The sequence below is a fragment of the Neoarius graeffei genome, chromosome 13 (genome assembly GCF_027579695.1).
Source record: "Neoarius graeffei isolate fNeoGra1 chromosome 13, fNeoGra1.pri, whole genome shotgun sequence".
NCBI lineage: Eukaryota > Metazoa > Chordata > Actinopteri > Siluriformes > Ariidae > Neoarius > Neoarius graeffei.
In genome coordinates, this window is record NC_083581.1 from 67,737,635 (window position 1) to 67,758,059 (window position 20,425).

General features: G+C 40.8%; 1 protein-coding gene across 3 annotated transcripts; it reads left to right on the forward strand.

Moving 5' to 3' along the window:
- The first annotated feature begins 305 nt into the window (after nt 1-305).
- On the forward strand, nt 306-20,184 carry nmnat1 (nicotinamide nucleotide adenylyltransferase 1). Of its 3 annotated transcripts, none has more exons than XM_060938394.1 (5): nt 306-395; nt 6,941-7,095; nt 12,081-12,264; nt 17,373-17,494; nt 19,564-20,184. In XM_060938394.1, exons 2-5 carry the CDS (start codon nt 6,957-6,959, stop codon nt 19,959-19,961), a joined length of 843 nt encoding a protein of 280 aa, XP_060794377.1. In that variant the 5' UTR covers nt 306-395; nt 6,941-6,956; the 3' UTR covers nt 19,962-20,184. The 3 variants fall into 3 exon arrangements, with proteins under 3 accessions (XP_060794377.1, XP_060794375.1, XP_060794376.1); XM_060938392.1 differs by lacking the exon at nt 306-395 and adding an exon at nt 887-1,031 and having other exon boundaries at nt 19,564-20,183; XM_060938393.1 differs by lacking the exon at nt 306-395 and adding an exon at nt 1,048-1,417.
- Nucleotides 20,185-20,425: the final 241 nt, after the last annotated feature.

Genomic DNA, 20,425 nt, shown 5'->3' on the forward strand with positions numbered 1-20,425 from the left:
TCTGAATAATCTTTAAGGGGAAAAAAATCTAAATTCTATTTTAGATCGAAACGTGTTGAAAATTTGAATATATAATCTTAAATTGGAATTTTTTTCAGAATGTAGCCTTTTATGTACTTTCAAAAGAAAAAAGCATAAAATATTAGCTAATAAATTAGCAAATGTTTTCAATACGCTCTTACATCGAGAAATATGAAAATAAAATTAACTAACACTAAAATAAATCAGGCACATATATGACTACCTAAACAGCCGGTCTGTTTTTTACTTCGTCCAATCAGATTAAAGCAGGAAGCTAATGGGTGCAAGGTTCGACGGAGATGGAAGATGGACTGCCACCATCATAACAATAGTTTTTACACAGATAGATAGTAGCCAAAATCAAATTTAATATAGTAAGTTAAGATTTTTTTTATTATACCGAACAATTTGACCTCTTTATGTGTATAAGATTATAACAGAAAGAGCGCCGAGTTGACTTCTGTTCTCGCTTAACAGAACTACTGAGTGAATGTGGCTGCGTAATTCTTGCGCAGAGTTGACGTTTATAAACGTCGAAAGTTTCTTACTGTGTTTATTTATTAGATTAAACGTCTGCTAAATTCATGAATTATTCATAATTAAAGGCCAACTTCTGCCTAGTCACATATATTTAGTTTTATATAATTATGGGACAAGGTTATCGGTTAATCCTGCACCAACGCTGTCTCTGATTGGCTTACAGGTATAACAGCCTGCACCAACGCTGTCTCTGATTGGCTTACAGGCATAACAGCTGTAAGCCAATCAGAGACAGCCTTGGTGCAGGATTAACCAATCACCTCGTTTATTAGAATTAGAATCAGAATCATGTTTATTGGCTACATTTGTTCACACCCACTAAAAAAAGGAGTTTAGTTGGGGTCGTTTGCTGTCTTTTTCTAGCCATACAGAAAACAGGATACTTAAAAATAATAATAATAATGATGACTGAGTGAGTGAATGTATGCATTGTTTAAACCGGAAGTTAAAAACAGCTGTGTCCGGGTTTGGTAAGTAACGTGGTTGATTTAGGCTTATGTTTTCCTCGTAGCACGTAAGACTGTATTATTGATTCAGAGTTGTGTTTTTAAATAAAAATAGGAGACTTATGGAGAAAATGACCAGCACTAATGACATTCATGGCCTTTTTCCTGTGTGCAGATGGCATGCCTTGTGAAAATGAAAGTGTGTGTATAACCATGTGTGTGTTTAGGGCCGTATGGATAATAGTCAAGTGAGAAGAGTTTATACTAATGTGAACTCGGTTTAATGCTTCATACCTCAGACTGATTCGATCAATCTTGCACGTGTGATTTTGAGATTTATTTGTTTTGTAGTACTTCCTCACTGCATGCTTGGGACTTCCGGTGTACTTTCTGGAACTCTTTTCCACGAGGTGAACTCAGTGTGTGCATGCAGACTCCTCTGTAGTGCTCGAATAGTTGCCATAGAAACCACAACCGGCAGAAAGATGTAGCACAGGGTTGTCAAACACCATTAATACATCACATCACATTTAAGGGTTGTTTTACAATCAGGGTACAAAGTTTGTGTCACAGGGGTCCAACATTCAAATTGATTCCAACTGGTTCTTGTACCAGTTTTTAAGTGAAGGACAAGTTAAAGAACAGATAGGCATGTGTAATAGTTTGTATTATAAGATTCAAGTGCCGTTCCACCATTGGATGTATTCTTTGGCATAAAATACAATATATTTTATGACATGACTAGACAGAGAAATCTTTTAGCTTCAAAATGATATATCAAACATAATTTTTTATTAATTTTGCGACCAAAGTCACCTACCCTTTTAATTTCCGTGCGGTAGTGAAACGTGATGTCATCGGCAGGTTCCCCTTCTTGTGTACCACGTCACGTGTGACGTAGCACAGATTATCAGCAATGGCGGATAGAACGCGATTTCCACTTGTCGATTGCTGTGCCGATATTCACCATCGACCGTCTCCTTTGGCCATCACTTGCTATTTTCCTTCGCTTCTTTTCCGAAGCTGACAATCGCGTTCTATCCGCCATTGCTGATAATCTGTGCCACGTCACACGTGACGTGGTACACAAGAAGGGGAACCTGCCGATGACATCACGTTTCACTACCGCGCGGAAATTAAAAGGGTAGGTGACTTTGGTCGCAAAATTAATATACTTGTCGTTGTCAAAAAATTATGTTTGATATATCATTTTGAAGCTAAAAGATTTCTCTGTCTAGTCATGTTGTCATAAAATATATTGTATTTTATGCCAAAAAATACATCCAATGGTGGAATGGCACTTTAAGTGTAGCTTTAAGCAGGGCTGGGAGAAACAAATGAAGTGATTCTCGGAGAGGACTTTTTTTTTGACAATTCAGAATCCACTACTTCCATAGTGCTTTTAAATACAAGGCTGTAAGCTTTGTGTTAGTTGTCTCCAATATTTATGTCCCAATCTCTTGACCACATTTTAGGATGAAAATAATCATTTTAGATATGTTATTTTGTATTGAAAAATGAGCTGTCTCGGAGAGGACTTTTTTTTTTTTTTGACACAATTACATACTAATTTGATCAAAATAGTCTGAAAACTTACTGGCATTCAACATTAAAACTTAACTATGTTTCCAATGATATGGAACCAAATATTTGTTTTATGGTATAAAGAATATCCCTTTTGGAGCTACCTGTGGTCAAAAAAGCACTTTTTCTAAATGACGCGAGTAATTTTGCTAAATATGACGTATATTGGGGTGGCACAGTGATGTAGTGGTTAGCGCTGTCGCCTCACAGCAAGAAGGTCCTGGGTTCGAGCCCTGTGGCCGGCGAGGGCCTTTCTGTGCGGAGTTTGCATGTTCTCCCCGTGTCCGCGTGGGTTTCTTCTGGGTGCTCCGGTTTCCCCCACAGTCCAAAGACATGCAGGTTAGGTTAACTGGTGACTCTAAATTGACCGTAGGTGTGAGTGTGAATGGTTGTCTGTGTCAGCCCTGTGATGACCTGGCGACTTGTCCAGGGTGTACCCCGCCTTTCGCCCGTAGTCAGCTGGGATAGGCTCCAGCTTGCCTGCGACCCTGTAGAACAGGATAAAGCGGCTAGAGATAATGAGATGAGATGAGTCACCAAAAATAACGTTATCACCAATTTTTTTTTTTTGCATGGTAAATAGAGCTATCACAGGGCTACAATAAACAACCAAGTTTATTTAGTCAAGGCTTTTGATATTGAAGATAAGTGTTAAATGTGATTTTTTTTTTAGCTTGTGTACCCTGATTGTAAAACAACCCATAATCCAATGTCAAGTCAGTCAGACGAAAAATAATCAGTTTGGTGACTAATAACACATCAACAACTCCTGTGGTGGCGTTTTTTTTAAAGGTTCTGACTGCAAAGTTGAATTCTGCGTAGAAATGCTCTATTTCTATTGCTGTTGAGTTTCAAGATGTTTTGCGTCAATTTGAATTGAAATTCAGGAATTTCGCTGCTGCATACACCTTATAAGGGGTGGCACGGTGGTGTAGTGGTTAGTGCTGTCACCTCACAGCAAGAGGGTCCTGGGTTCGAGCCCAGCGGCCGGTGGAGGCCTTTCTGTGTGGAGTTTGCATGTGGGTGCTCCGGTTTCCCCTGCAGTCCAAAAACGTGGTTAGGTTAATTGAGGTGCCCTTGAGCGAGGCACCGAACTCCCAACCGCTCCCCAGGCACTGTTAGCATGGCTGTCCACTGGTGTGTGTGTGTGTGTGTGTGTGTGTGTGTGTGCGCGTTCGCTGCTTCAGATGGGTTAAATGCAGAAAGGAATTTCGCAAACGTGATGAATAAAGTTGTTCTTCTTCTAAATGTTTTGCCGAGATGATAAAATGGGCGGCATGGTGGTGTAGTGGGTAGCACTGTTGCCTCACTGCAAGAAGGTTCCAGGTTCGAACCTCACGGTCGACGGGGGCCTTTGTGTGGCATTTGCATGTTCTCCCCGTGTCTGTGTGGGTTTCCTCTGGGTGCTCCGGTTTCCCCTACAGTCCAAAGACATGCGGTTAGGTTAATTGAGGGCTGAGGTGCCCTTGAGCAAGGCACCTAACTCCCAACTGCTCCCTGGGCACTGTTAGCTTGGCTGACCACTGCTCTGGGTATGCGTGTGTGCTCATTGCTCACTGCTTCAGACGGGTAAAATGCAGAGAGGAATTTCGCAAACGTGATAAAGTTGCTCTTCTAAATGTTTTGCCGAAACAAGTGAGCGACATCACGTGACCACCATGGGGCGTGTCTGATCTACTTTTAACCGAAACAAGTCGGCATGGGCAAACGTGGCGGACGGCATGTTAGAGCAGCGCAGTGGTGTAGTGGTTAGCACGGTCTCCTCACAGCATGAAGGTTACAGGTTCGAACCTCATGGTCAACAGGGGCCTTTCTGTGTAGAGCTTGCATGTTCTCCCTGTGTCTGTGTGGGTTTCCTCTGGGTGCTCCGGTTTCCCCCACAGTCCAGACATGCAGATTAGGTACAATGGGGCCACTGTGATTGGTGCAAGCTGTTGTGGTTTCCCAGCTATAATATGTGTCTCCTGCCAGAAAGATGACTTCGTTTTTCTGGACAGATAACTAAATCATTCTAGCTAGCGCTTAGCTATCTTAGCCTTGGATAATTGAACTTAGTTCGATTAGAAAGGAGGTTGAGCTGGGTTTGGAGAGATAGAGGTATGCATTGGAATGAAGGTGAGCAGTAGCAAAACAGAATACACGTGTATCAATGAGGATGAGAGTGTAGTGAAGATGCAAGGGGTAGATGTAAAGAAAGTTGGTGAATTCAAGGACCTGGGGTCAACTGTGCAGGAAAATGGAGGCCGCGATAGTGAGGTGAGAAAGAGAGTGCAGGCAGGGTGGAGAAGGATTTTGGGAGTCATTCGTGATAGGAAAGTCCCAGCAAATGTTAAAGGTAAGATGTATAAGACAGTAGTGAGACCAGCTGTGATGTACGAATTGGAGACCGTACCCTTAACGAAGAGACAGGAGGCAAAGTTGGAGGTGGTGGAGTTGAGGATGTTAAGGTTTGCGATGGGAGGTTGGACAGGATAAGGAACGAGCACATCAGAGGGACAGCACATGTGGAGAGCTTGGGAATTAAGCTAAGAGAGATGAGACTGAAATGGTACGGGCACATCCTGAGAAGAGATGCAGAGCATGTTGGAAGGAGAATGTTGAGGGTGGAGCTGCCAGGCACACGAAAACAAGGAAGGCCAAAGAGGAGATACATGGATGTGGTGAGAGAGGACATGAAAGTGGCAGGTGTGGTAGAGAAGGATGCGGAAGACAGGGAGCAATGGAGACGAAAGATCTGCTGTGGCGACCCCTAATCAGGAGCAGCCAAAAGTTGTTGTTGTTGTCATCAAGCCTTAGTATGGACTCGCCTCCACGGTAGCGAGTATGGAGTTATACGCCTCATGTTTTGATCTTGCAGAGAAAGAAACAATAATACAAAAGCAGTAATGGAGAAAAGATATATTCGTCTTTTGTTTCACGGATCTATTCATGAATGTCAACCGCAAATTACATCCCTGTGACTCAGAACTGTCCAAGGTCAATGCAAGAGCCACGGCGTTTTCCGTGCGTCACCATCTTGGTGTGACGCAGTTCCATAGTTATGCCAATTAATTAAAGCTCCTTGCGTTCGGCTGTTTCCGCAGGGCCGTACTGTTTACCTCAAGAGGTAGGAAAACAGTCCCAAAATGGAGAAAAGCGACCCTCAGGACATCAAAATGATCACATCTCGTCCGCATGATATTGTTCTTGCAGGACATCGGAAAATGCTAAACAGTTTAATAATAATAATACATTTCAGATGATTTTGCAGTCAGAACCTTTTTAAGATATATTCTGAATGCAGAAAAGGATTGAACAGATCAACACACGAAAATGTTAACAGGTTTCTTTTTATTCTTTTTATTTTTTTTTTTTTAATTTGTAATTTTATACTCTGTGCCGTGGCTTGCGTAAGTGTTCATGCCTTTTGTCAGAGTGGAACTTGGAACTGAAATGGACTAATTAGGATTTTGTCGTAACTCTACACAGACGGTTATGATATTGAAGTGTGTGTGGGAGGAAAAAATCAACGTGGTTTGTGAAATTTATATAAAAGTAGAAAGAAAATGAAGTTTCTTGTTCGTTATTTGCCATCCAGTGGAATAACAGTTGTGGTGGTTGTTTTTTTTTTTTTTAAAGCATTCAATTATGGCCCGCAAAACCATTTACATTTAGAACATCTCATCTCATTATCTGTAGCCGCTTTATCCTGTTCTACAGGGTCGCAGGCAAGCTGGAGCCTATCCCAGCTGACTACGGGCGAAAGGCGGGGTACGCCCTGGACAAGTCGCCAGGTCATCACAGGGCTGACACATAGACACAGACAACCATTCACACTCGCATTCACACCTACGGTCAATTTAGAGTCACCAGTTAACCTAACCTGCATGTCTTTGGACTGTGGGGGAAACCGGAGCACCCGGAGGAAACCCACGCGGACACGGGGAGAACATGCAAACTCCGCACAGAAAGGCCCTCGCCGGCCACGGGGCTCGAACCCGGACCTTCTTGCTGTGAGGCGACAGCGCTAACCACTACACCACCGTGCCGCCCCAATTTAGAACATGACTTCAAAATTAATTTAATCTGAATGTGGCTTCAAACGTCACTTTATCAGGTTGGTCCCAGCCCACTGGCCATCTGTTTGACAGCCCTGATCTAACAGATTCTGCATGTTCTATCTGGGTTTATAAAACATTTTCTAGATTATATTGAGGTAAAGAATATTTTCTTCAGTTGAATTTTATTTGCATAGCCCTTTTAGAAATAGACACTGTGACAGAAAAAGCTTGACAGAAATTCAAATATAGATTTAGATCCCTGTGTGAGCTGAGAAAGAATATGAATTGAAATATTCTTCGCTTTCACAGGTCTCGAATCGGTTCTATGCTGAAATCGTGGACTTCAGTAATGGCACAACAGGAGAGAATCGGAGTAGTGCTGCTGGCATGTGGCTCCTTCAACCCCATCACCAATATGCACCTACGCATGTTTGAGCTGGCACGAGATCACCTGGAAGATACTGGTATGTCAGCATTGCATCAGAAACTTTAACTTGAATGATCCTTCTCAGTGGTTTTTGTTTCAGGACCAGGGCTCTTTTCAGAGGAGATGGAAGTGTACGCCACGACCCAGTTAAAAACTAACCAAGATTATCCTCCTAAAACTGCTCTTCAGCTTTTTCTTCCTCTTTGGATTTTAGTGTTGTGTTATGAGATTACTTATCAATTAGCTTCAAAAATGGCAAAGCAGACACTACGTAAAGATCTGCTGACTCTCCTTAGGAGGAAATGCTGTTGTAATAACCTGCATTAACTAGTAAAAGATTCAGTGTTAACAAAATAGCTTATTTATTTTTTTAATTCTTATAGTTTGTCTAGTCATTTCTCAAATCTATTTTAAAAATTATCATTTTGACTGCTTCAAAAGATGGATATATAACCAGGGATGAGAATTTTCCGCCGATCGGCGGATTTCCGACTTTTTCAGACCAAAATGATCGTTTTTGAGCGTGCGCGCGCAACATTAAGTCCTGCATCACGCATCTTAGAATGTGCGCGCGCGAGGGAGACTGTGTGCAGTGTTGCCAGATACTGCTAACGTTTTCCATCCCAAAATATGTTCCAAACCTGCCAAAATGCACTTAAAACCACCCAATGTGGCAACACTGCCTGTGTGCTTGTTCATGTAGCGCATGCCAGACAAAGAGCATCCTGATTGGGTTACTCAGCAAAATAAGCCAATCAGCTTTCAGTGTGGGCGGGCTTTTATTTCTTTTCTCGAGGACCGGAGTTTTCAGTTGAGTCAGTGCAGCCTACAGGATCGGCATGGCAGAGAGAGCGCGCGTTCGCCCCAAAAAACCAAAGTACAAAACCCACTTCAACTCAGATTGCATAAAATAATCTCCCTATCTAATAATAATAATATCCCTGTCTAATAATAAAGTAAATAAATAAATAAATAGCCAAAAATCATTAGCCCCTGGGCCCCGCCCCCCTGGGCCATGGGCCCCAGGCCATGGGCCCCACCCTGGTTTTTTCAGACTTTTTAAATATTTTTCATTCTCATCCCTGTATAACACATTTAGTTATAAAAGAGCGCTCACCAGGCGAGGAGGCTGCAATATTTGAGGTAGTGGATTGACATAAATCTTGTTCGATTGACTCTGTGATCATTTGGGAAGATTCTTCAATAATTTTGCGTTTCTTTCTGCGCTCCGTAAGCCGAGCATTTCAAGCTACCGCTTTCGTACCATCTTTGATTTTGCTGTGGCCCATGTTTTGTGTTGGAGCCCAGTCTAGATCCATAAAATTCTAGAGATCAGCTGGTTTCCCGAATGGAAAGAAAAAACAAAATTAAAGCAGCGTCATCAAAGATTATATACAGCTCTTTTTAAAATGAATTAATCGTAGAACCCTTTGATTGTCGGATCACGCACTCTATGATCGCAGCTTTTGTCACATTTGACAGTGGCGAGTTTCTGCACGACCAGGCTATTAAACGATCCAATATTTCTAATATATTGCGGTCTTTTATTAATAGCTAGTTTGTAGCACTTACCATTGATAAAATGTTCATTGCAGACTCGTGTGGTCTTTTTTTTTTTTTTTTTTGCTTCCTCATCGCTTAGATCAGCCCGGTTTATGCTGGACAGCCAGTGATGTCTACGCTCCATGGACAACTCTCGGGTTTTGGGGGGTTTTTTTTTTTTTTTTTTTTCTACTTGATTATTTACAATTGCTGGAATTCTAAAGAGCTTATAAGTCCCCTTGTCTCGAATAGAGTTGTGCCCGCATCCAATTACAGCACAGAGTTGGCATAGTAAAGAAACAAAAGGAATCATTGAGCGTAACAACCTCTCGAGCTCATCATCTATAGTAAATATGTGCTGAGTGAGTTTGTGTATATGGGTCTGTCTCAGAAACTGGGTACTGTGGGGGTACCCCACTAAATATACTCAGTCAATAAATTATACGGTTTTGAATGGTGATGTTGGTTTTAATTTGAAATAAAATGATGAAAGAAATAATACAGATAAAACTAAATCTTTGATGTGAATATTCAGAATTTGGCAAAAATTCTGAAAATTTGTGGAAAAATGGCGGCTTGATCTGGGACATGATAAACGGTTGACTATATCGCATTCCCTTAAAAAGGTTGCAGTCCACTGAAAAGTCTACAGTTATCACTAATTGTATTGCAAGTTGTAACTTTATACACCTAAGGATTGGTGCGCTCACAGAATAATCATAACTGTAATAAAACATCATGCAAAATATTTTATCACCGTCGTAACTCCATTTTCCGCAAACCCAAAACCAATACGATAGCGTGTTTTGATATAAACGGAAAGCCCCAGGGTCAAGGTCACAACCTCACCAAAAGTAGTAACTTAAAATAAAATCACTACGCCATATTACAAGTCTGTGATCTTGTTTTTTAAAACGAAAGCTGAAAGTTAGGTATAGAATATGTTTCTTACAGAATATGTTACGATGGTAGCTGGTCTTATATGAATTTCTGAGCTATAAAATGAGTTGTGATCTATTTTTTACCGTAGCGTGTTATTTGTGTGCGGGGAAGGACACACATTAACAATTTGCACGTGTAGAATGGAATTTTCCACTCCAACAGTTAGAAGTTGATCGTGCTTCCATTTGCGGTCTTTCTGTTAGGCGGGTGATCTGTTCAGACGATATCACTGAAAAGGTGAGTTTTGGCAGTTTTATTTTGTTTTAGTCTTGTAGTATAAGGCAATAGACTGTTTCTTTTTCATCTTGCTTTCATATTTCGTAGTGTTCGCGTATTTTTGACCAATATTTTGCAACCGTGGTCAATTTAGATCCAACTTTTGATAGAATCTAGGGCCAGTCATTTTGCCCCGCCCCCGCCTCGCGCTCCGTCCGGTGTGGTAGTGATGTCCCGTTGCTCGCGCGCCGCAGCAGAGACCCGCGCGACCTTCAGCCGGTACAGTCGCTGTTCTTTTACCACCGCCGTTTTTCTCATCTTTCCGGTGTGTTCTTGATTTTTCCATTGTGTCCTATTTCGCCATATCAAATACCCAAAATGTATCATATTATTCATATTTAAGTGAATAATCAATTCGGTCATCATAACTTGGCATTTTTAACCCAAGCAATCAAAAAGAGGAAATTTATTCAATATTTTCACTCATTTATGAAGGAGGGGCTTTAATTCTTCACGATGTAGTAATTTTTTATGTAAATCAATTTACATATAAAAATTTTCCACAGTGGAGGCCAGATAAAGCAAGATGCTATCTTTATTCTTATTAAACATGATAAAAGAAACATTGAGTGTTAAGTAAATGCAAAAAAATAGTAAAATTAGAAAATTTTATTTTTTTGACCGTAATGTCCCAAATGAGAGACCAGTTTCTGAGACAAACCCATATCCTCCAACATGGCCCATTTCCTGTTCAAAGCCTCTTGCATAATTAGCTATGACGTCAAGTGCAAACGGAGAATTTTATTCTTTTACTATTTCGCCCTAATTAGGTTGTTGCATTGGGGTGGCACGGTGGTGTAGTGGTTAGCACTGTCTCTTCATGGCAAGAAGGTTTTGGGTTCGAGCCCAGTGGCTGACAGGGGCCTTTCTGTGTGGAGTTTGCATGTTCTCCCTGTGTCTGTGTGGGTTTCCTCCGGGTGCTCCAGTTTCCCCCCACAGTCCAAAGACATGCAGTTAGGCTAACTGGCTACTCGAAATTGCCCATATGTACTCTGTGTGTGTGAGTGAGTGCACAGAAAAGAGCTGGCCAACCAACTACTACAATTCTGGCCTAGCCAATCAAACATGGCTCGGCAGTGACAACGAAGACGACGAAGCTTGTACGTTAATAGGTTTTTGCAAACTTGTTTTAGATGGGCTTTGCTTTTGCAGTATAACAAAAGATTAGTATTAAAATGTAGCTGTAATCACAATGTCACCATTGTTTTAACCCAGATCATTTTTTTTAAACATGTTAGACCTTGTTCAGAATCCACATTTTGTTCGTTACCTCTTTCACAACCTCTCTTTTTAGTGATTTGTGCATTAGCATGCTGCATGTTCATGCAATACAAACAGGAAACCAAAAGTTCACCGTTTCTCAATCTTGAGTAGTGACTGCCGTAACATGGACCAACAGGTCTTGCTTAGGCACTTAAAATGATATATTTAGAGCTCTGTTTAGACTAATTACAGTGCAGTTTACATACCTGACAAGCCATAGTGCTCTGCTTTTAACGAATGGAAAACTTCATGATTGATTTAAGGCTTCATGTTTATTTTGTAATACTTCACTACATAAAAACTTGGGCGGCACGGTGGTGTAGTGGTTAGCGCTGTCGCCTCACAGCGAGAAGGTCCAGGTTCGAGCCCCGTGGCCGGCGAGGGCCTTTCTGTGCGGAGTTTGCATGTTCTCCCCGTGTCCGCGTGGGTTTCCTCCGGGTGCTCCGGTTTCCCCCACAGTCCAAAGACATGCAGGTTAGGTTAACTGGTGACTCTAAATTGACCGTAGGTGTGAATGTGAGTGTGAATGGTTGTCTGTGTCTATGTGTCAGCCCTGTGATGACCTGGCGACTTGTCCAGGGTGTACCCTGTCTCTCGCCCGTAGTCAGCTGGGATAGGCTCCAGCTTGCCTGCGACCCTGTAGAACAGGATAAAGCGGCTAGAGATATGAGATGAGACATAAAAACTTTGCCCTGATGCACTTCATGTCTTATTTTTAAAGAAATGCTTCATTGAGTAACTTTTACGTGCATCTTTTTTTTTTTTTTTTTTTTATTAATGCTGGTTTAATGTTGACCATATATAATGTTGTGTTTGCATGTTACAGATAGAAATAACAGTAAAACAAGAACAGGCTCATGACTCACTTTTGGGTCACAGTACAATAGTTGAGAACTGTTCTTCTATATGTTGCTCAAAAATGTTTAGTGACTGTCTTTTCAGTGTTAACTTTTGTTCATTGTGGGTGTGTGGTTTATTTTTATTTTTTTTTTCCTTCAGGACAGTACAGAGTAGTGAAGGGCATCATCTCTCCTGTTGGTGATGCTTATAAGAAGAAGGGTCTGATTGAGGCACGTCATCGGGTGGCGATGGCCAGGTTGGCGACCGAGAGCTCCAGCTGGATCAGTGTGGATGACTGGGAGACCCAGCAGGCTGAGTGGGTGGAAACAGCCAAAGTTATCAGGTATCGGTCTCTTTTTATGTCTCTTTCATAATTTAAGTGTAGAGGATCTGCAGATTGTTGTACACGGGCTGTTTCTGGAACTGTACTGGAGAGATGAACACCACCATTCTTCCAAAAGAAATTTCCTCGGTGTTTTGATGATTATGGTAGAGGGCACTGTGAAACACATCGCTCAAAAATCTCCTATTGGTGTTCAGTTGGGTTGAGGTCTGGTGATTGTGAAGTATGATTTGGATCATTTACTTCCTTATCAAATCATTCAGTGAGCTCTCATGCCCTGTGGATGAGAGAGAGAGACACCATTTGACTCAGGAATTCAGCATAGAATAAAGGTGATGCAGAATAACTTTGTATTAATTTGCAGTGGCCCCTCACTCTAAGGGACAAGTGGAGACGAGCAATGCCAGCAAAATATGGAAGTATAAAAGAGCCAGGGTTTCCTTTTTGTGGCTACTGCCTCACAGAAGCCACTATGTCATTGTGTTGTAAGAATGAATGTAACAATGGCGCAGTGCGCATAAGCATTACAATCACCGGAACGGCGAAACGTGATCTTGCAATACGAACAGTTGATCTTGTGTTATGGGTTGTTTTACAATCAGGGTACGCAATCTAAAAATCACATTTAACACTTATCTTCAATATCAAAAGGCTTGACTAAATATACTTGGTTGTTTATTGTAGCCCTGTGATAGCTCTATTTACCATGCAAAAAAAATTTGGTGATAACGTTATTTTTGGTAAATGTATGGCAATATGTCATATTTAGCAAAATTACTCGTGTCATTTAGAAAAAGTGCTTTTTTGACCACAGGTAGCTCCAAAAGGGATGCACTTAAATCATTCTTTATACCATAAAACAAATTTGGTTCCATATCATTGGAAACATAGTTAAGTTTTAATGTTGAATGCCAGTAAGTTTTCAGACTATTTTGATCAAATTAGTATGTAATTGTGTCAAAAAAATGTCCTCTCCGAGACAGCTAATTTTTCAATATAAAATAGCATATCTAAAATGATTATTTTCATCCTAAAATGTGGTCAAGATATTGGGACATAAATATTAGAGACAACTAACACAAAGCTTACAGCCTTGTATTTAAAAGCACTATGGAAGTAGTGGATTCTGAATTGTCAAAAAAAAAAACGTCCTCTCCGAGAATCACTTCATTTGTTTCTCCCAGCCCTGCTTAAAGCTACACTTGATCTTCTTTATCTTATAGCAGATTACACAAAACTACCATACACATGTATGTCAAAAAATTACCTGAAATCTGTTCTTTAACTTGTCCTTCACTTAAAAACTGGTACAAGAACCAGTTTGAATCAATTTGAATGTTGGACCCCTGTGACACAAACTTTGTACCCTGATTGTAAAACAACCCCTTATCAAAGGTACACAAGAACAAGTGTTGTAAGAATGAGTGTAACAATAGTGAAACTTCGTGATCAATCAGCACTTATCCTGATCAAGTTCGATTACCTGTTCTATTTCTTGATAAACTTTGGAACCAGAAACAAAAGAGAAACCTCATTATAACTTCGCTGTATCGGAAGATAATCGGCAGATAAAAAGATAAATGAAATTCACCTCGTGGTTTGCCAAGGCTACCAATTTGATTCAAGTAAGTGGTGTTTATTTTAAGAAAACTTACCTTTTGATTATCACAGCTTTTGTTTGGTCCTTCTGAAAGGACAAATGAAAGGTTTTATAAGGGTGTTTTTTTGAACTTTTTGGCAGATATATTGAGAAGCTGATATCAAACTTCTGCTATTCGCTTTAATTTTTGCAATTGTATTTTAGTCTTTAGATGTATAAGACAGTAGTGAGACCAGCTGTGATGTATGGATTGGAGACCGTACCCTTAACGAAGAGACAGGTGGCGGAGTTGAGGATGTTAAGGTTTGCGATGGGAGTGACGAGGTCGGACAGGATAAGGAACGAGCACATCAGCGGGACAGCGCATGTGGAGAGCTTGGGAATTAAGTTAAGAGAGATGAGACTGAGATGGCATGGGCACATCTTGAGAAGAGATGCAGAGCATGTTGGAAGGAGAATGTTGAGGATGGAGCTGCCAGGCACACGAAAACGAGGAAGGCCAAAGAGGAGATACATGGATGTGGTGAGGGAGGACATAAAAGTGGTAGAGAACGATGCAGAAGACAGGGAGCAATGGAGACGAAAGATCTGCTGTAGCGACCCCTAATCGGGAGCAGCCAAAAGATGATTTTTTAATTTTTTTTATTTTAGTCTTTACACTACAGTTGTGAAACAATGTGCTCGTTAGTACTAAATAATTGTTTCTAAGACAATTCATGAAAAGTGCTTTCTTACTATTTTGAAACTATAGTTCACAGCACTGTATTTTGATCAAAACACAGTAAACAAAATTGGTAACCAAAATACTACAAGCCCTGATACTGCTCACAGCTTGGTGATGCTTGTAAGAGATGAGGCGAGTATCACTGATAACATGTACTGGTATATATGCTGTAGACACTGTGTGGACATGGTATCAGAAAACCATTTTATTTACAACCCCGATTCCAAAAAAGTTGGGACAAAGTACAAATTGTAAATAAAAACGGAATGCAATGATGTGGAAGTTTCAAAATTCCATATTTTATTCAGAATAGAACATAGATGACATATCAAATGTTTAAACTGAGAAAATGTATCATTTAAAGAGAAATTAGGTTATTTTAAATTTCATGACAACACAACACATCTCAAAGTTGGGACAAGGCCATGTTTCCCACTGTGAGACATCCCCTTTTCTCTTTACAACAGTCTGTGAACGTCTGGGGACTGAGGAGACAAGTTGCTCAAGTTTAGGGATAGGAATGTTAACCCATTCTTGTCTAATGTAGGATTCTAGTTTCTCAACTGTCTTAGGTCTTTTTTTGTCGTATCTTCCGTTTTATGATGCGCCAAATGTTTTCTATGGGTGAAAGATCTGGACTGCAGGCTGGCCAGTTCAGTACCCGGACCCTTCTTCTACGCAGCCATGATGCTGTAATTGATGCAGTATGTGGTTTGGCATTGTCATGTTGGAAAATGCAAGGTCTTCCCTGAAAGAGACGTCATCTGGATGGGAGCATATGTTGCTCTAGAACCTGGATATACCTTTCAGCATTGATGGTGTCTTTTCAGATGTGTAAGCTGCCCATGCCACACGCACTAATGCAACCCCATACCATCAGAGATGCAGGCTTCTGAACTGAGCGCTGATAACAACTTGGGTCGTCCTTCTCCTCTTTAGTCCGAATGACACGGCGTCCCTGATTTCCATAAAGAACTTCACATTTTGATTCGTCTGACCACAGAACAGTTTTCCACTTTGCCACAGTCCATTTTAAATGAACCTTGGCCCAGAGAAGACGTCTGCGCTTCTGGATCATGTTTAGATACGGCTTCTTCTTTGAACTATAGAGCTTTAGCTGGCAACGGCGGATGGCACAGTGAATTGTGTTCACAGATAATGTTCTCTGGAAATATTCCTGAGCCCATTTTGTGATTTCCAATACAGAAGCATGCCTGTATGTGATGCAGTGCTGTCTAAGGGCCCGAAGATCACGGGCACCCGGTATGGTTTTCCAGCCTTGACCCTTACGCACAGAGATTCTTCCAGATTCTCTGAATCTTTTGATGATGATATGCACTGTAGATGATATGTTCAAACTCTTTGCAATTTTACACTGTCGAACTCCTTTCTGATATTGCTCCACTATTTGTCGGCGCAGAATTGGGGGGGATTGGTGATCCTCTTCCCATCTTTACTTCTGAGAGCCGCTGCCACTCCAAGATGCTCTTTTTATACCCAGTCATGTTAATGACCTATTGCCAATTGACCTAATGAGTTGCAATTTGGTCCTCCAGCTGTTCCTTTTTTGTACCTTTAACTTTTCCAGCCTCTTATTGCCCCTGTCCCAACTTTTTTGAGATGTGTTGCTGTCATGAAATTTCAAATGAGCCAATATTTGGCATGAAATTTCAAAATGTCTCACTTTCGACATTTGATATGTTGTCTGTTCTATTGTGAATACAATATCAGTTTGACATTTGTAAATTATTGCATTCCATTTTTATTTACAATTTGTACTTTGTCCCAACTTTTTTGGAATTGGGGTTGTATAAGCAGTAGCCACACGGACCCATAGGGTACCTATTTTTGATTTTGTTGTCTGTCTATACATTTTTGCATGCCATTATGGGTTTTTTGTTTTTCTTCTGGGGGGGGGTGAGAGAGACTTCATCCATTGCTTGCTTGCTTATTTATTTTTTTGATGATCAGCCTCATGTTCGACTGCTCGACAGCATACTGCATCAAAGTGTGGTATGCCGGCTGCACAGCTGCTGACAGAACTGCTCTTCAGAGGATCAACAAGAACAGTGATTTTCCGAACGGAAAATCACTGGCTTGCCCCTGCCCTCCCCCGAAGATATCGCTCACTCCCGCTACCTCTGCCAATCCACAATCCTAGTCAAAAACCCGTCACACCCTGGCCACCACCTGTTTGACCTGTTATCCTCTAGCAGCCGCTACAGGTCCTTCAAAGCAAGGACTAGCAGACCTGGGAACAGTTTCTTTCCCAGGGCCATTAGCACACTGAATTTTAAACAAGCGCGGTTTACCTGCTGCTCGGTTGGGAAACATGTTCAGCTTCCACTTGAACACTACAGCCAACTTATGTATTCTAATTCTGTTAATTCATACTGTTCTGTGCAACACTTGAATGAATATTCACCAGCTATGCAATGTTACAGTGCAAAAACACATCTTGAGGGATTATGTACATGATGCACATGTACAGATTTTAATCCATCAAGTTTTATGGCTGGTTGGTCATAATGCTCCAAACTTGGAGCAGCGCTCCAGTTTCGTTGTATGCAGAGCTATACAATGACAACAAAGGCTTTCTATTCTGTTCTAAATATCATGTCATACTAGAAAAGATCATACCAGTCTGAAATTTAGTCCATTTAAATAACGTGCCCCAATCTAATTTAACAATCATGTTTTCTGGCTTTACATGCAGGTAGTTTGTGTTTTGAGAACAGTAAATTTAACTCTTATGCTGCCGTTTTTTGGTCCGCTCTTTTAAAGACACCATCATGCTGAGTTATCACTAGTAGAGGAGAACCATGACGAGGTGGACACAGTCAAGCTCACAAAGAAGAGAAGACTGGAGCAAAATGAGGAAAGTTCATCAGCTCACAGAAGATCAGGTACTGTCTACGGTACAAGCACCAATATACTTTTTCCAGATAAACTTTTATGTCTCCGTGACTATGAATGCAAAGTGAAATCAAGCTGACGTTGAGAAACATGCACGCATGATCTGCACATTGCCCTGCAGCCAAAAACCAGGGATGTGATTTTTCCGTGAATTCGCGGAATTCTACTTTTTTCACCTCAAAACATGAAGAGAGAATTTTTTCCGATTTTTCACTCAAAAATCCACATTCGTATCCTATTCGTTCCGACTTTCAGTAATTCCGTCATTGAGATGAAACGAGGTACGTGATTGGCTCATCGCTCTGTAACAACCAATGAACGCGCTTGTTAGATAGCTGTACGTAAGCTCGCTTCAAACAAAGAGTTGAAAGATGGCAGCCTCCGTGATCGAGCGTAAAGATGCAAATCGAGTTAAAGAAATCGACAGAATGGTGAAAAACAAGTTCTGCTGGGAATGGTTGGAGAAAGAGGTTGCTACAGACGTTGGACATAAGACTGTGAGACATTTGTTCAGCGAATCAAATATTAGAAGTTGCCATACATAAGAAGCAAACTGGGAGACTACCAGGAGCAATAGAGTTTAATAAATAATGGTGGATGAATTCTTATGTTGCATCATGTTTGTTTGAAAAGGCACATTTAGGTATGTTCAACTTCTACAGTAATTGAAAGTATAAATTTTGTTTTTCCTTATACAATTTTCTATTTATTCTAATGCAGATGATTTAATTTAGAATGACATTTTTAGGTTTCATGTTTTGGCTTTTTGTCAGTTAAGAATCATTGAATTTACTATAGGGGCTCAGAGTTGCATGTTGACCATTAAATTGGCTTGAATTTGTTAATCATGACAAGTTTTTTCTTGTGTGTTTGCTTGCCATTTTAGTCCAATTTTTAAGTCAGAAAACCCCAGAACTCAGGAGCTTCGGGGGGCTTCGCCCCCCTTGTCCCCCCACCAGGGCGCTCCCCTGGACCAGCTGGGGGCCTGTGGCCTGGAGACCCCCGGCTAAAATTTTCAGATAATTTCACCAGCCCCAAATCACATGCCTGAAAAACAAAGCCCAAACTACTGCAGATTATTTGAAGTAGAATGCTTACACTGTTAAACATTAGGAGTCTGTCAGTGGCCAAAACAAGTGGCTGACTTTGATGTGGATGTTTGCCCTGTAGAATTGCATTGTATAGCTGTTTTGCAGTTGCTGGTTGTAGCGTTTAAATCAATACTGGACTGATTTCAATCGTTTTTGTCCCTAGTAAATATTTGGACCCAAAGAGATGGGGGGTGGGGGGATAGGGTCCAGTTTAAAAAAAACATTCCTGGAGTTTTCCTTTCACAACTGCAGGCAAATTTTTCATTAATTCTGCTTCAGTCATTAGATCTCAATCTAGTTGAACACGTTTGGAAGATTTGGACTAAAGCCAATCAATGGAATATCTTTTGTAAGAATGGAGTTTGTTCTTCCAGTTCAGTTCCAGGGACTTGTCAAATCTCTGAAGAATGTGCACTTAAGTTGTTTTGGTGGCTTGTGATGGCCCAACACCTTACTTGGAGATTTTGTTTTGTTTTTTTTGTTTTCCTTTTAATTTTGAATGACCGTTGGGCTGGTCTTGGGCTTGGATTCAAAAGATCTTTGGGCTGGTTTGCTGGGTTTTGTGACCATTTGGCTGGGTTTTTCCCCAAATTTGAATGACCATTGGGCTGGTTTTTGGCCTGAATTTGAATTACAATTAGGCTGATTTTTGTGCTGGTTTTGATTTGACATTGGGCTAGATTTTGGTTTTGGGACAGATTTAATGACCATTGGGTTGCTTGCTTTTTGGGTTGGTACTGAATGGCTATTGGGTTGGTTTTAAATAATTGAGCTGGTTTTGGGCTAGTGTAAGTTGTGGGTGGTGGGGTTTTTTGTTTTCTTTTGGTGTGTGCCAGATTTGAATTGGGCTGGTTTTGTCATGTGGACCTAGCAGTCCTGAGTTTTGAACTGGCATAATAAGCACATAAGCTAAGCTTACCTCTACCCTCATTATAATTTTGACGCATTTCTGACCTGTATTTCTTCAGAAACTCTTCAGCTCAAGCTGTTGTGTGGAGCAGACGTATTGGAGTCCTTCAGCATCCCCAATATGTGGAAGAATGAGGATATCGCAGAGATTGTGGGCCGCTTTGGGCTTGTGTGCATCACCAGGAATGGTTGTGATGCAGAGAAGTGTGTCTACCAGTCTGATGTGCTCCACAAACACCGTAAGAACATCCACATCGTGAGGGAATGGGTGACCAATGATCTCTCTGCCACACATGTGAGACGAGCCGTGCGCAGGGGCCAGAGCGTGCGCTACCTGCTGCCCAAGCCTGTGCTGCAGTACATCCAAGATCAACATCTGTACAGTCCTGAGAGTGAGCAGAAGAATGCAGATGTCGTCCTTGCTCCTCTTCAGAGATACGGCAGTAAAACTGAATAAGCTACTGCAGTGTGTGTGTACACATGTATGTTGCCAAACACTTGCTGCATAGAGCCAATGCACTTCACTAGCTGCAGTGAAGATACAGTTGACTCCTTTTAATACACTATATATATATATATATATATATATATATATATATATATATATATATATATATATCTTTCATAAAATAATTAGTTTGATAGGAATGATTGAATCCGGGTTTACACATACAAGTGATTTTTTTTTTTTTTTTTTTTTTTTTTTTTTTTTACAAGACCCGACCATCATTCAGATAAAACTCCTGAAGGCTTTTGTAATTAGTCAGTTCATGTTGAATTGAGGGTCATTTGTAGTTCTAGTAAAAGTTGTTCATATTTTTTGGGCAATTACTGAAACTAATTTTATTAAGGATATTTTGAAGAGTATTTTGAAGACATCACTGGTTTCAGTCCTGTTATCTTTGAGATGTAATTGTTTGG